Source organism: Oncorhynchus tshawytscha, linkage group LG09, assembly GCF_018296145.1.
Source record: "Oncorhynchus tshawytscha isolate Ot180627B linkage group LG09, Otsh_v2.0, whole genome shotgun sequence".
In the NCBI taxonomy this organism is placed as follows: domain Eukaryota; kingdom Metazoa; phylum Chordata; class Actinopteri; order Salmoniformes; family Salmonidae; genus Oncorhynchus; species Oncorhynchus tshawytscha.
Window position 1 is genome coordinate 83,741,711 of NC_056437.1, and position 16,881 is coordinate 83,758,591.

Genomic DNA, 16,881 nt, shown 5'->3' on the forward strand with positions numbered 1-16,881 from the left:
CCAAATCAAATCGTATTGGTCACATACACATTTAGCAGATGTTATTGCAGGTTTAGCGAAATGCTTATGGAACGCTTGACGCCTTGCAGAGTGCATGCCCTGACAAATTGAGTCTGTTCTGAGGGCAAAGTGCTGGGAGGGGGTTCCGCAACTCAGTATTAGGAAGGAGATCTTGTTTTGTGCATGCTGTGTGTTATGTGAAGACAGGTTTGGCTTACCATGCCAATACCACCCCTCGGTGGTCAATTGGGACACTGTCAAAATCGTAATTCACACAATGACCAAAAGTAAGCATGTCTAATTTTGCAGAGCTTGAATTTCCCTACGGAAGCTGTCAAAAGGCAACGAAATAACTCTTCAATCACAAGTGAATGTCTTGTGTGCTAAATGGCAGATACTCAGCAAGAGGCCATGGTGTGTCATTCTCTAGTTGTATTGTTAGGGGAGGGACACCAGAAAGGGTAATGGCTAAAAGGAACGGGTGGCCATGGTGGTCCAGTTGGTGGGTCAGAAAGGGTTGGCTCTGGCCATGGTTGTCATTGTTGTATTGGGGAGGGACACCAGAAAGGGTAATGGCTAAAAACGGGTGGCCATGGTGTGTCATTCTCTAGTTGTATTGTTGGACACCAGAAAGGGTAATGGCACGGGTGGCCATGGTGTGTCATTCTCTAGTTGTATTGTTAGGGGAGGGACACCAGAAAGGGTAATGGCTAAAAGGAACGGGTGGCCATGGTGTGTCATTCTCTAGTTGTATTGTTAGGGGAGGGACACCAGAAAGGGTAATGGCTAAAAGGAACGGGTGGCCATGATCTGTTAGCAATCACCTGCTAGGTGTTGATGAACAGCAGCGATTCAACATGTATAACTGGAGGATAATCTGGTCAGAGGAAATAGAATGGCCATGAGCTGCTTCTTAGTCTGCCATCAGCTGCTCTAGTGTGTTGTCTCTGAAACATCTGGGAATTAAATGCATACTGAGAGCAGAAGATCTGATCACTGTTGTGGTGAAACCTTTGGACAAGTAAAATAGAGAGTGAAAGGTTTTAAATTAATTTATATAAAATAAAAAGCATTTATCCACTGAAGCGGAACAAATATCCATCACTTGTATCTTTAGTTTGGAACATATACAATCTGAAGACAGACTCGTCAGGTTGTTGGAACAGAATTAAATAATCAAGCAAAGGGTCTGTCCACACACCGAAGTCACCACAGCCAAGGATAACGAGAGAAAAAAACAAAAAACATTTTACCAACTGCAGATCTGGTCTGGTTTTAAGCAGCTCTTTTCTTCTGTTAAATGTACAGTTAAAGCTAGAATCCTTAGTTGCTACATCAATTTTCTGACTTAAATGAATGATATACCCATCTAATCTTGAATAATAACTTATAAAAAACACCTAATGAGCTTAGTTCAACTCTCGTACCCCATCAGAATATAAACATGTTCTACGCCAATGTTTGTAAACAATATAAATGTAAAGCACGGTATAGTCTCAAAACATGGTTAAAACCACAATTGTGATATCATGGATAGTCAGTCCTGGCATCCATAGCCCCGCCTGTCAATCTGAGAGTGGTTACATTTCTCCAGGACCATCCCTCAGCTTTTGACCAAAAACAGAGGTGGAGTGACCCCTTTGGTATAGTTTCAACTAAGGATTCAAGCGTTAACGGCTCGGGTACTTTTCTGTAGTCTGTTACATGAAAGCTCAATGAGGCATCTGATCAACTACACATGGAATTAGTTTATATCTTACTGGTTATCTGTGCAAGTATGAAAATATGTAAGTGTAACAAAGCAAATTGATTTGGATATGACAGAACATGGATTTGACAGGGGGGAAAACACTCCATTGATAGAATTGTAAAAAGAAACGACACTGAACAGAAAAAAAGTCCACATACAAAGTAACAGCGAGAATGTTGAAGTTCAGGTGGAGTGATTGAAATGTCAGACCCCACTGCTGTAATGCTTTCTTTATTTCAATTATTAGCACTTTTACCTATATAAATGAAAATACATCCGAAACAGATCCTATGGTCCACATATGAACAACAAAATACTGCATTTCTACTTACAGCAGCAATAAGGCTAGGTCAGTATATGAAAGGCTAGCTGCCAAAGGTCCAGGAATTGTCATGTTTGGGTCAAATGCTTCTCATGCTGCTAGTTGGTCACTTCGTCCAGTCATCCCATGGGTCCGTTGAGTGGTGCCCTTGACCGTGGCCCCCAATCTGCAATGAGGTAGTTGAGACAGAGGTACCGTGCGACCGCCGGCCTAACATGGGCCTCAGCCAAACTGCTCGCTGCAGGTGGTCAAAGTTCAGCTCATCATGTTAAAGGTTAATTGTTGTTAAGGCTTCCTGTGGTCTTGGAGTAGTCGTCATCCTCCTCCGTGGCGATGTCTCACAGGGGTACCTTCAAATTAGAGTTCTACTTTGTCCTAGTTGTCCTTTTTTCAAATCTCAACTAAATATTCTCTTCAGTCTTTTTTTTATTTTAAAGGGGTGGTCATATTTTCCAATCCTCTACAATGGTTAAACCAACTGAAAATCTTCTCCTTTTGGCACCTTGGGAGTCAATGGAAGAAGGGGGAAATAAATGGTAGGAAAGGAGAAAAAAACAAAACAAGATGGTGTGGTGTTGTTATAGAAGACTAGTTGTGGTGGCTGGCTTGGTCATTGGCTGCCGACGAGTCCGTATCTGCTACGCGTGTTGCGGTGGGGGTGGCGCTGTCCCCTTCCTCTGTTTTCATGCGCTTAGCGTTGGGCTGATCGCTGGCCGCCTGGGCTCCGTTCTGTCGTTTGGTCGGGAGGGAGGCTGAAGCGGAGGCGTGAGTGGCCAGCAAGTGGAGAGGACTCGCAACAGCTGTGGCTGAACATAGGGAGGAAGAAGAGGAAAAATATAAATATTTCAGTGCCAAGTAATCTAATGTCTTAGAACAGATGCCAATAAAAAGTGTACTTTTCAAAACAGTGTAGGAAACTCCAGCCAGACAGGGATTCATATGGCCCTTCGAGATACACAAACACACTGCAGAGCAGCCCTGACAAGTATGCTGCATGAATTCTAGTTAATTAAACAAACAGGGACTACTCACAACAGTGGTAGACTACAGATGAAGTCAGAGGAGTGGAAGACCAACTACAGATGGGGCCAGAGGAGTGGTAGACCAACTACAGATGGGGCCAGAGGAGTGGTAGACCAACTACAGATGGGGCCAGAGCAGTGGTAGACCAACTACAGATGGGGCCAGAGCAGTGGTAGACCAACTACAGATGGGGCCAGAGCAGTGGAAGACCAACTACAGATGCGGCCAGAGCAGTGGTAGACCAACTACAGATGCGGCCAGAGCAGTGGTAGACCAACTACAGATGCGGCCAGAGCAGTGGTAGACCAACTACAGATGCGGCCAGAGCAGTGGTAGACCAACTACAGATGCGGCCAGAGCAGTGGTAGACCAACTACAGATGCGGCCAGAGCAGTGGTAGACCAACTACAGATGCGGCCAGAGCAGTGGTAGACTACAGATGCGGCCAGAGCAGTGGTAGACTACAGATGCGGATAAAGCGCTTTGACCGGATCCATTCTAAGCCAGTGTCTCACCTGCAGCGGCCTGCATTGGCATCAGGTGGGTGCCGTTCTGTGCGATGGTCTTTATGGGGAGCTGGTGCTGGCCCAGGGCCGGCTGCACTAAGGTCAGCGTCTTAAAGGGCGTGGCCGACTGGGTCGTCTGGATGATGCGACTGCCACCGCCTATAGAGGCATGGGTGATGGTTGGAACAGATTCTACTTTTACTAGAGACAAACATAGGAAAAAAAGATGTCAATGATCTCTAATAACATAACACCAAACAAGCACTACAATAACTGATCAACATGAGATACATTTCACATTTAGTAAGAAAACACATACACAGGTGCCTTGGTCAAGGGTAAAACAGACCTATGTAAACCTGGCTGAAACCACTACTACCTTGAGTCAACACAATCTGTTCATCCACACACACACACAATCCCCTCACCTTTGGCCTCTGAGTAGTCTCCGTTCTCCTGGGGCTCAGTCTGGAGGGTGACCATGGTGGGGGTGGCCACTGTGTAGGTGTTGGCGGTGCTGAGCCCGGCCACACTGGTGACAGACATGGCAGGGATCTGGTGGACAACGTGCACCGTCTGCATGACGGGCTGCTGGTTCTGGTTGGTGCTGGTAGTCACAGGCGTGGCCACGGCATAGGTCACCGGCTTTATGGTCTGAGGTAACTGACGCTGAACCGTGATGAGCACCGGTTGGCTGTTGAGAGGAGAGCCTGGACAAACAAACAATTGCTTTCTTTAACGGAGGATCCACATGTGACGACTGCACATAGGATTGGAGAAGACTCCCAACAATGTGATTGGACAAAAATGGGCGTCTCTCACCTGGTGTACTCTGTGCAAAGCGGGCCTCCTGGATGACAGCTAGTTTGGGCTGGACTGCCGTGGCAGGGGGCGGGGCCGGAGCGGGCTCTGGTTCCATGGGGACAGGGGAACCCTCTCGGGATAGGCTGTCAGGGGTCTGCACCCCACTCGAGTGGGCCGAGAGCACCCCAGAGTGATTAGGGGAGACTGGGGCACTCCTGTGAAAGGGAAAAGCAGATAGAGAATTTTTAAAGCCTAGATTTACATATGGATTGAAATTTACCACCCTAGTCACACTCCACCAGTCACACTTTCCCAATGGGAATATTATAGTGACCACATATGGCCACAAGGCGATGGCACAAACATGCCAATCTAACCGTAAAGCTGAGGTGTCCAACCTTTTATATCATGAGAGCTACTTTAAATTATGAAACGTATCGCAAAATACAAAAAAATTCCTAGCTTCAAATACACAGTATTTTCCCGAATTCAGTCCCGTTATATTTTTCCCGGTTTGGGATTTTTTATCGTTTTTTACTCAAAATTACAATTATTCTTAGAGAAACAATGAAATGTGATGTTCTGAGTCCACACCAATACTAAAAATCCCATTTGAAGACCATTTTTGGGCCCTGGAAAAAAATATATTTTGATTTGCATGCAATACCACTAATTGAGAATTTTGCGAGAAAAAAAATGCTCATCCGATTGATCAAATACTCATGATGGAACTCTGCCAGGTAAGCCTGTTTTGATGTTAACATTTAATTGAGAAGGTTTTGGGGAATGTAGTTTGTCTCCTAGAGTTGGCCGTCTATTAATAGAATGCTAACAAAATTTGCACAAGTAATAGAACATTTCCATGGAGGATGCCAACTAAATACGCTAAAGAGTGCAAACTAATATAAACGAATTGCAAAGACGTACACGTATAACTTTATGAGCTGGATTTCCTAGATAGGAGCTACTGAATGGCATTTTTGGTGAGTTTGGACATTTAAAAGCAAATGTAAATGAGTGTGCAAATGAACAAAGTTTTGAAACATGCTTGTCTGAAGAACAAACAGTACTGGCTCTGCTGCAGCATGTGTACATGCTGTGTCTGTGTGGAGTCTGGAGTCACTAGGGCAACGGGCCTGGGGAGGAGAAGACGGCCCGAGAATGGAGAGGAGAAAAAGGCACAAGGAAATCAAGAGTGGCAGCTGTACAAAAAACTTATCCAAAGGGCTTTGAGTTGAGTTCTCAAACATGGGAGAAAGCTAACACTATATGAAGCACCGTCACCCTATTAATTCAGCCACATACTGTTTCATTTGCTAGCTTTCGAAGTATTGTGCTTTAACGCAGAATTCTGCTTTTTCTCACACTGGAAAAACAATTGTTATCTTGCTGCATTTTGTAAATGCAGATGTAATATGCTTCTTATTGTAATTTCTGCTCAGCATCACACATTTTGTGCTTAAGTTGCATTTCTCCACCCGGATGAGAATTCATAGAAAACCTATCAGCAGACAGCACTGACTGATGTTGAGCTACTTTTCTCCAGTACTTTACTCAGTGTAGCCAGACTCCTTTTCTCCAGTAAAATGCAAGATCAACTAACTTTAAGCAAAACATTAGAAAATGTAGCAGCATTTTTTGCAAAAAATACCTTGCTTTTTCATTGTAAGCCCATTTACTTGCTAAATAGCGCTGCACTTTGGTTGTCATCTGATGAAAATGAAGCTATTTTCTGCTGAATGTGTTGCACTAATGTGTTTTCTGTGAAGGAAAACTATAGTTGCACGTCCCTGATCCCTCTATTGGAAAAAAACAAACACTTGACTGTCAATATAAAACACGACCCCTGTCAATACACAGCTGGAACCAACTGCTCACGCTTTCTCCCATTGTGCTATTTACAAACAAACACATTTAAAAAAAAAAATAATTTAACATTTATTTGACTAGGCAAGTCGGTTAACTTCTTATGGCTGGGAGGTGCTGTTTCCACATTCGGATGAAAAGCGTGCCCAAAGTAAACTGCCTGCTACTCCGGCCCAGAAGCTAAGATGTGCATATTATAGTAGATTTGGATAGAAACTTCAGTGTTCTAAAACTGTTTGAATGATGTCGGAGTGTAACAGAACCCATACGGCAGGCAAAAACCTGAGAAAAATCCAACCAGGAAGTGGGAAATCTGAGCTTTGTAGTTTAAGTCATTGCCTATCCAATAAACAGTGTAAATTTGATCCGATTGCACTTCCTAAGGCTTCCACTAGATGTCAATCTTTAGAACTTTGTTTCAGGATTCTACTGTGAAGGGGGAGATAATGAGAGCTGTTTGAACCAGTGGTCTGGTTGAAAGCCTTTAGTTTAGTCACGCGCACAGCCGTGAGCACGAGCTCTGTTCCTTTTCATTTCTATAGACAAAGGAACTGTTGAAACATAAGATTTCTGATAAAAACATCCTAAAGATTGATTCTGTACATTGTTTGACATGTTTCTACGAACTGTAATATAACTTTGACTTTGTCTGAACATAGCGCTCACGCGTTGTGCATTTGGATTACTGGACTAAACGCACAAACAAAAAGGAGGTGTTTGGACATAAATGATGGAATTTATTGAACATTTATTGTGGAACTGGGATTCCTGAGAGTTCATTCCGATGAAGATCATCAAAAGGTAAGTGAATATTTATAATGCTATTTCTGACTTTTGTTGAATCCACAACATGGTGGGTATCTGTATGGTGGCTGAGCGCTGTACTCAGATTATCGCATGGTGTGCTTTTGCCGTAAAGCTTTTTTGAAATCTGACACAGCGGTTGCATTAACGAGAAGAATATCTTTAATTCTATGCATAACACTTGTATCTTCTATCAACGTTTATGATGAGTATTCCGGTAAATTAATGTGGCTCTGCAAAATCACTGGATGTTTTGGAGGCAAAACATTACTGAACATAACGTGCCAATGTAAACTGAGATTTTGGGATATAAATATGAACTTTATCAAACAAAACATACATGTATTGTTTAACATGAAGTCCTATGAGTGCCATCTGATGAAGAATAAAGGTTTGTGATTAATTTTCTCCATTTCTGCTTTTTGTGACTCCTCTCTTTGGCTGGAAAATTGCTGTTTTTTTGTGACTAGGCGCTGACCTAACATAAATCGCATGGTATACTTTCGTCGTAAAGCCTTTTTGAAATCGGACACTGTGGTGGGATTAACAACAAGTTTCTTTAAAATGGTGTATAATACTTGTATGTTTGAGGTATTTTAATTATGAGATTTCTGTTTGAATTTGGCGCCCTGCACTTTCACTGGCTGTTGTCAAATCAAAATCAAATCAAAATGTATTTGTCACATACACATGGTTAGCAGATGTTAATGCGAGTGTAGCGAAATGCTTGTGCTTCTAGTTCCGACAATGCAGTAATAACCAACAAGTAATCTAGCTAACAATTCCAAAACTACTACCTTATAGACACAAGTGTAAGGGGATAAAGAATATGTACATAAAGATATGAATGAGTGATGGTACAGAGCGGCATAGGCAAGATACAGTAGATGGTATTGAGTACAGTATATACATATGAGAATGTAAACAAAGTGGCATAGTTTAAAGTGGCTAGTGATACATGTAATTACATAAAGATGGCAAGATGCAGTAGATGATAGAGTACAGTATATATGTATACATATAAGATGAATAATGTAGGGTATGTAAACATTATATTAGGTAGCATTGTTTAAAGTGGCTAGTGATATATTTTACATCATTTCCCATCAATTCCCATTATTAAAGTGGCTGGAGTTGAGTCAGTGTGTTGGCAGCAGCCACTCAATGTTAGTGGTGGCTGTTTAAGTCTGATGGCCGTGAGATAGAAGCTGTTTTTCAGTCTCTCGGTCCCAGCTTTGATGCACCTGTACTGACCTCGCCTTCTGGATGATAGCGGGGTGAACAGACAGTGGCTTGGTTGGTTGTTGTCCTTGTTGATCTTTATGGCCTTCCTGTGACATCGGGTGGTGTAGGTGTCCTGGAGGGCAGGTAGTTTGCCCCCGGTGAAGCGTTGTGCAGACCTCACTACCCTCTGGAGAGCCTTACGGTTGTGGGCGGAGCAGTTGCCGTACCAGGCGGTGATACAGCTCGACAGGATGCTCTCGATTGTGCATCTGTAGAAGTTTGTGAGTGCTTTTGGTGACAAGCCAAATTTCTTCAGCCTCCTGAGGTTGAAGAGGCGCTGCTGCGCCTTCCTCACGATGCTGTCTGTGTGGGTGGACCAATTCAGTTTGTCTGTGATGTGTACGCCGAGGAACTTAAAACTTACTACCCTCTCCACTACTGTTCCATCGATGTGGATAGGGGGGTGTTCCCTCTGCTGTTTCCTGAAGTCCACAATCATCTCCTTAGTTTTGTTGACGTTGAGTGTGAGGTTATTTTCCTGACACCACACTCCGAAGGCCCTCACCTCCTCCCTGTAGGCAGTCTCGTCGTTGTTGGTAATCAAGCCTACCACTATTGTGTCGTCCGCAAACTTGATGATTGAGTTGGAGGCGTGCGTGGCCACGCAGTCGTGGGTGAACAGGGAGTACAGGAGAGGGCTCAGAACGCACCCGTGTGGGGCCCCAATGTTGAGGATCAGCAGGGTGGAGATGTTGTTGCCTACCCTCAGCACCTGGGGGCGGCCCGTCAGGAAGTCCAGTACCCAGTTGCACAGGGCGGGGTCAAGACCCAGGGTCTCGAGCTTGGAGGGCACTATGGTGTTAAATGCCGAGCTGTAGTCGATGAACAGCATTCTCACATAGGTATTCCTCTTGTCCAGATGGGTTAGGGCAGTGTGCAGTGTGGTTGAGATTGCATCGTCTGTGGACCTATTTGGGCGGTAAGCAAATTGGAGTGGGTCTAGGGTGGAGGTGATATGGTCCTTGACTAGTCTCTCAAAGCACTTCATGATGACAGAAGTGAGTGCTACGGGGCGGTAGTCGTTTAGCTCAGTTACCTTAGCTTTCTTGGGAACAGGAATAATGGTGGCCCTCTTGAAGCATGTTGGAACAGCAGACTGGGATAAGGATTGATTGAATATGTCTGTAAACACACCAGCCAGCTGGACTGCGCATGCTCTGAGGGCGCGGCTGGGGATGCCGTCTGGGCCTGCAGCCTTGCGAGGGTTGACACGTTTAAATGTTTTCCTCACGTCGGCTGCAGTGAAGGAGAGTCCGCATGATTTGGTTGCGGACCGTGTCAGTGGCACTGTATTGTCCTCAAAGCGGGCAAAAAAGTTTAGTCTGCCTGGGAGCAAGACATCCTGGTCCGTGACGGGGCTGGTTTTCTTTTTGTAATCCGTGATTGACTGTAGACCCTGCCACATACCTCGTGTCTGAGCCGTTGAATTGAGATTCTACTTTGTCTCTATACTGACGCTTAGCTTGTTTGATTGCCTTGCGGAGGGAATAGCTACACTGTTTGTATTCGGTCATGTTTCCGGTCACCTTGCCCTGATTAAAAGCAGTGGTTCGCGCTTTCAGTATCACATGAATGCTGCCATCAATCCACGGTTTCGATCCCGTTAACAGGATTTCAGCCGTAAGAAGTTGAGAACAAATTCTTATTTACAATGATGGCTTAAGAACAGTTGGTACCTGCCTTGTTCAGGAGCAGAACAACATATTTTTACCTTGGCAGCTCAGGGACTCGATCTAGCAACCTTTCGGTTACTTGCCCAACTTTATCCACCTACCTGCTGCCCAACATGACTGGCTCAACTGTTCTGGGAACTATGCTTCATAATGTAAAATAATGTGACAGGTGAAATTAAGATCTCCTAACATATGACTTAAGTAAATACCTGCAGTCAGTTTGTGTAACAAAATATAAAAAACATATTGAAAAACTTAAAAGAAATAGTTTCAATGGTATTGAAAAACTATGCCTTGGCTGTTTCCAAATACCCCGGTATACGGTATGCCGCCCAAGCCTACTGTCTACCCTGAAGACGGTTATCATTCTGTCTTACTGGCTACACAATGTGAATGGAAGAGAAATGTGTGCACTACACAGACATACAGGGGAACTATTGCTGGAAATAAATTAATTGGCAGATGTGTTACATTTGGCTTTTTTTAGGCCAACTGGAACTAACTAGGGATGGGATAATGTCAATGTGGATTTGTGGATAGATGGGCTGCGAGCAACCGGATGGAGAACCCTGCAGTAAAGCATGCAGCAAGCTCATCGAGTGACTGAAACCTGAGAGAGTGAGTAGGTCCATACCTGGAGGAGAGTGGTCCGAGGGGGGTCCTGAAGCAGGGCACACCCCGCGGCCTTCGTTTCCTGAAGGCCTGTTCCATGAGCTTGCCCTCTGAGGACGGGTCTATCCTCCAGAACGAGCCCTTGCCCGGTTCCTCCTGCGATCTGGCTACTTTAATAAAGTAGCGGTTCAGTGACAGATTGTGACGGATCGAGTTCTACAACAGAATACGCCGCCGTGTTAGTACGAACACACTGCAGCCAAGGCTGTTATTCACGTCACAGTTCAATGGCACATGCTCAAAAACAACTTGGAAACAGATGGGATAAGCCATGTACCGCCCTTCAGTTTGAAGCCAAAGTGAATGTGTACTTTTACAAGGTTGCATATTAGTCAAAGCACATCTTAATATACAGTACAGTGCCTTCAGAAAGTATTCATACCCCTTTACCTATTCCACATTTTGTTGTGTTACAGCTTGAATTCAAAATGTATTTAAAGAGTCTCACTCATCTACACACAATAAACCGGTTTTTAGAAATATTTGCTAACAGATTGAAAATTAAATAGTAATCAAATGTACATAATTATTCACAAGCAAGTTAATACTTTGGCAGCAATTAAGGCTTTGAGTCTTTCTGGGTACGTCTCGAAGAGCTTTCCACACCTGGATTGTACAACACTTGCCCATTATTCTTCAAGCTCTGTCAAAATTGGTTGTTGATCATTGCTAGACAACCATTTTCAGGTCTTGCCATAGATTTTAAAGCAGATTTAAGTCAAAACTGTAACTCCACCACATTCACAGACTACTTGGTAAGCAACTCCAGTGAAGATTTGGCCCAGTTTTAGATTACTATCCTGCTGAAAGGTGAATTCATTTCCCAGTGTCGGAGAGTAACAGGTTTTCCTCAAAGACCCACGACCTCAAAACCAGTTCCACTGCATTTTTTCTATCGTTCCCCTCTAATCAGGAACTGATTTAGACCTGGGCAATTAATTATCAGGTAGAACTTAAACCAGGAGGCTCTGGAACTCATAAGGTAAGAGTAGAGTACCCCTGCTCTAGGATTATGCCTGTGTTTAGCTCCATTCCATTTATTCCCCAGTTCTTAACAATTACAATCATACCCATAATATGATGCAGCCACCACTATGCTTGAAAATATAGAGTGTGGTACTCAGTAATGTGTTGTATTGGATTTGCCCCAAACACTTTGTATTCAGGACAAAAAGTGAATTGCTTTGGCAAGTATTACTTTAGTGCCTAGTTGCAAACAGGATGCATGTTCTGGTATATTTTTTATTCTGTACAGACATCTTTTCCCTCTGTCAATTAAGTTAGTATTGTGGAGTAACTACAATGTTGTTGTTCCATGTTGAAACAAGAAAATGTGGGGGGAAAAAATCAAGGGGCTATGCTCTGGTTTTTGAGATATTTCAAATATAACCATGTGGTGGAATCCTAACGCTATTCAAAACAGGTTCAGATCTTTTCCCTCACATGCACCATTTTCAATGAAATTATTTGTATTGAAAGATGCCATTTCTCACCTGCCAGCCTTTGTCTGCAGTCCTGTAGTAGGGGTAGTTTTTGGTGATGTGAGTGTATATTCCGTTTAGTGTGAGCTGCTTGTCCTGTGCCATTGTAATGGCTTGGACTATCAGTTGTGCATAGGAGTATGGCGGTTTGGAATCATCCTAAAGGGAAGAAGAGGAAGGAAGAAGGGGTGTCATTTACTAGGTAGCATAGCACATATTGTGAGCAATGGCACTGGAGGGAATAGTAGCCGTTTCACGGGCTCCTGGCCAATTGAACTATTTTGTGTTTTTGGGCGTTGATCTTAACTTTTTTGTACATAATGTTTACGTCAATGTTTACACCATCGTTTCCTATGACTGAAAAGAGCTTTTGGAAACCAGAAAATCCATCACCAACCTCGATTTGGATGAGGACTTTTAGTGCAATGAGTCGAAGGACATATTGATTATCCCAGACCAGGCCCGAATCCCTGACACTATGAAGTAGGTGGCGCTACTGGCTAACATGCAATCACTGGACGAGCTCTGTTTGAGACTATCCCATCAACGTGATCTGAAAAACTAATATCCTGTTTTTCTCTGAAGTCGTGGTGGAACAAGGAAAATATTAATCTAGCTGGTTTTTCTATGCATCGGGAAAGCTCGGGGGAGGGGGTGTGCGTCTGAGGTTCTGCTCACGTTAGAATACCTTATGATAAGCTGTAGACCATACCATTTACCAAGAGAGTTATCATTATATTTTTCGACCACCATAAACCGATGCTGGCAATAAGACTGGACTCAATGAGCTGTATAAGAGACCATAAGCAAACAAGAAAATGCTCAGCCAGAGGTGGCATTTCTAGTGGCTGTGATTTTAATGCAGGAAACTGAAATACGTTTTACCTCATTTGTACCAGCATGTCACCTGTGCAACTAGAGGTGAAAAAAACCTCTAGATCACCTTTACTCCAAACACAGAAATGCATATACATCCCTCTCTCCATTTAGCAAATCTGACCATACCTCCATCCTCTTGATTCCTGCTTACAAGCAAAAGCTCACTCAAGTGACCGGAAGTGGTCCGTGAAGCAGATGCTAAGCTACATGACTGTTTTGAAGGCACAGACTGGAATATGTACCATGATTCAGCCGATGGCATCAGTCACTGGCATCATTAATAAGTGCATCGAAAACCTTCCCAGGGACTGCGGTTGAAAATTAGCCGACTGACTAAAACCGGCACTTTGACTGAAACGTTGATTAATGTGCACTGTCCCTGTAAAAAATAAAACAAACTCAAACAACGTGCCCACAGTGACCGTACGTAAAAATCCCAACCAGAAGACATGGATTACTGGCAGCATCAGCACTGAGCTAAAGGCTAGAGTTGCTGCTTTCAGGGAGCGGGACACAAAGCCAAATACTTGTAAGAAATTTTACTACACCCTCCGACGAACCATCAAACAAGCAAAGCGTCAATACAGAACTAAGATCAAATCGTACTACACCAGCTCTGACACACGTCGGATGTGGTGGGGCTTACAAACTATCACAGGTTACGAAGGGAAACCCAGCCATGAGCTGCCCAGTGATATGAGCCTACCAGACGAGCTAAATGCTTTCTATGCTCGCTTTGAGGCAAGATGCACTGAACCATCTGTTCCAAATGACTGTGTGATCACACTCCATAGCCAATGTGAGTAAGACCTTTAAACAGGTAAACATTCACAAGGCCAGACAGATTACCAGGACACATCCTCAGAGCATGAGCTGCCAAGCAGGAAAAGGTCTTCACTGATATGTTCAACCTCTCCCTGTAATACATACATGTTTCAAGCAGACCACAATTCTACCCTACCAATCAAAAAGGCAGTAACTGCTCATTTGGTCAAAAATGAGTTAGTCATTTTTTGCTACATTAAATATATGCTTAATCATGTGGACAAGTATCCTGCCTCTATTGTATTGTGTTTTGGAGAAAATGCGGGTCATGTTAGCAGTAACCGCATAAGGTTACTGTGAAACCAACGTAAATAAAAAACATATTTCTCAGTTCCACGCTATGAGCAGTTACTGCCTTTTTGCTTGGTAGGGCAGCATAGTCCCTGTGCCCAAGAATGCCAAGGTAACCTGTCTAAATGACGAGGGCCAGTAGCACTCACATCTGTAGCTATCAAATGCGTTGAAAGGCTGGTCATGACTCACATCAACATCTCAGAAACCCTGGACACACTCCAATTCACAGGACAAGGACAACAACCTCAACATCTAAGACAAATGAGTTGATCGTGGACTAGAGGAAACGTAGAGGTGAGCACACTCCCATTCACATTGACAGGGCTGTAGTGGAGTGGACCGAGAGGTTCAAGTTCATCTCTGTCCACATCACGAAGGATCAATCATCGTCCAAACACACCAACAGTCGTGAAGAGGGCACGACAACGCCTCTTCCCCCTCAGGAGGCCGAAAAGATTTGGTATGGGCCCTCAGATCCTCTAAAAGTTCTACAGCTGCACCATCAACAGTATCTTGACACACTTGGGGCCTCTATACCAGGCGGTGTCAGAGGAAGGCCCAAAACATTGTTAAAGACAGCCACCCACCCAAGCCAGACTTGTTCTCTCTGCTACTGCACGGCAAGCAGTACCAATGCACCAAGTCTGAAATCAACAGGACCCTTCTACCCCTGAGACATAAGACATCTAAACAAGACTGCTAAATAGCTAATCAAATGGCTACCAGGACTAACTGCATTCACCCTTTTTTTGCACATATGCTGCTGCCCATTATCTATCCTGTTGCCAAGTCACTTTATCCCTACCGGTGTGTACATAGCTCCCTCAATTACCTCGTACCCTTGTACGACTCAGTACGGGTACTCCCTATATGTATAGCCATGCTATTTCTATTTCACTGGGTTTTTATTCTTTGTGTCTCTCAATTTGGTATATTATTTTTCCTCTCATCTTTAACTCTGCATTGTTGGAAAACAATCCATAAGTAAGCATTTCACTGTTAGTCTACGAAGCATGTGACAAATTACATTTGATGACAACCATGGGTTTGTTTTGTCACATGCATCAGTTAAAATGCCAAAACAGGCAGACACATGACCTTTCCTCTCCAATTAATTCAAGTGTGCACTTATTTAAAAAGGGCAATCTGCAGTTGCAGTACCCATTGATTCTTGAAGAATATAACTTATAAATGCATCGAGCTTAGTTCAACTGTCATACCCCATCCAAACAAACTTGTTTTACTCCAATGTTTGTAAACAAAGTAGTGTTGAGCAATTAACCGAAACATCAGATATGTTTTTTTTTTTTTTTACGAATAGAGATATCAGATCAAGTCCAAACTGTGTGATATGGTAGTTGTAGTTTCCAACAGGCCAATATTCTACATATATTAGCACAGTAATTAACCAACATGGCCATAAACTATTTCACGCCTACTTGTCCAGTCTGTGTGGGGCACACAGAGGGAGAGAAGAGAAGGTAGACATGTGAGTGAGAGGCATAGGGAGCAGTTGCTTTGGGAGGTATCTCTACCTGAAAATACATGCTAAGTGATTGATAGTTGATATTCAGAAGTTGTAAAAGTATGCCTTATTTACTCAAGAACTTTTAAAATACATTTTGTCAGACAGCAGCTCTATAGAGATGAGATGACTTGGAATTAATAAAAAGTCAAATAAAACAAAATGTAATATACCCAACTATTTTAAATATTTATATTATATTTATAAATAAAGTGATTATTTTTTAATAATAGAACCAAAAGGAAAAGCACTAATAACTCAGCACTAGAGTTGCAAAGCGGCAGAAACTTTCCAGAACTTTTCCATGGCCAGTTATGCCCAGGAATTTTGCTTCAATTCTTTTTTTTTTTTTTTTTAAGTTAGCTTATAACAGTGAACCTTTGAGGGATACACATAAGGCAATTCTAGGTCTTGTGGTATATTTTGGTTAAACTATCCCCAATTCAATGGAGTTGCAACCCTCTGCATGCACAGTGCATTCTTCCATCACATGTACAGCTGATTCTCAAGATCTTGCACACTAATGAGATGCTACTGAACCCACACTACTACACTGTCTGAGCCAAGGACTACATGCTTTCAATACTGGGTGGGGTGAATATATTTTATATGACACATGATGTTTTATTAACTCGTAAATAGTAGCCTACAGCAAGCAAAGTGTTTAAATAATTTCTAACTTGTTAACAATTTCTGCTAGTTAGTTTTTGCTACCATGTGGGTTTTAGCTTGCTTGAGCCTGCTAACTGAGGAGTGTTAATTCACCTGTTTCCATGCATATGTTTCATTTTAAAACATCTTATCTCACAAAGGAGTTGTTTAATCTAACTGCTTAACTATTTATCTGTACATGGAATTGTATGTGGGTTTTTTTACTCATTTTTTTCAAATCTTTACAGGAAAATGCCACGGGCACTATCTGACGTGTGGAGACGTTTCACTGCAGCTAATGTAGAAGGAAAAGCTGTGTACATCAGCAAATACTGTGTCAAATCGTATGTGAAGAATGAACCAAAGAAGCAGAATCTGGCCAAGAGCATAACATTTCCTCAGTGATCACAAACAACCTCTGACAAAAGTCCCTCTACTTCTATTCAAGGTGAAAATGATGAATCAGACACCTTAACACAATTCCTCCTGGAGTCAGTATTTTTTACTCAATGGAGGAACGTA

General features: G+C 43.0%; 1 protein-coding gene across 2 annotated transcripts in view; it reads right to left on the reverse strand.

Annotated features, from left to right (window-relative positions):
* Positions 1-1,036: 1,036 nt before the first annotated feature.
* The window catches only part of LOC112258932 (forkhead box protein K2), a 31,670-nt gene continuing 15,825 nt past the window's right edge, over positions 1,037-16,881 (reverse strand). The window contains exons 4-9 of one of the 2 annotated variants that reach the window (XM_024433586.2): positions 12,198-12,344; positions 10,667-10,860; positions 4,424-4,620; positions 4,030-4,311; positions 3,611-3,760; positions 1,037-2,878 (exon numbers count right to left, since the gene is read on the reverse strand). In XM_024433586.2, the coding sequence (XP_024289354.2) occupies positions 2,661-2,878; positions 3,611-3,760; positions 4,030-4,311; positions 4,424-4,620; positions 10,667-10,860; positions 12,198-12,344 (1,188 nt within the window). In that variant the 3' untranslated portion in view covers positions 1,037-2,660. Of the gene's footprint in view, positions 2,879-3,610; positions 3,803-4,029; positions 4,312-4,423; positions 4,621-10,666; positions 10,861-12,197; positions 12,345-16,881 lie in introns of both variants that reach the window. The other variant, XM_024433585.2, reaches the window with a different exon arrangement.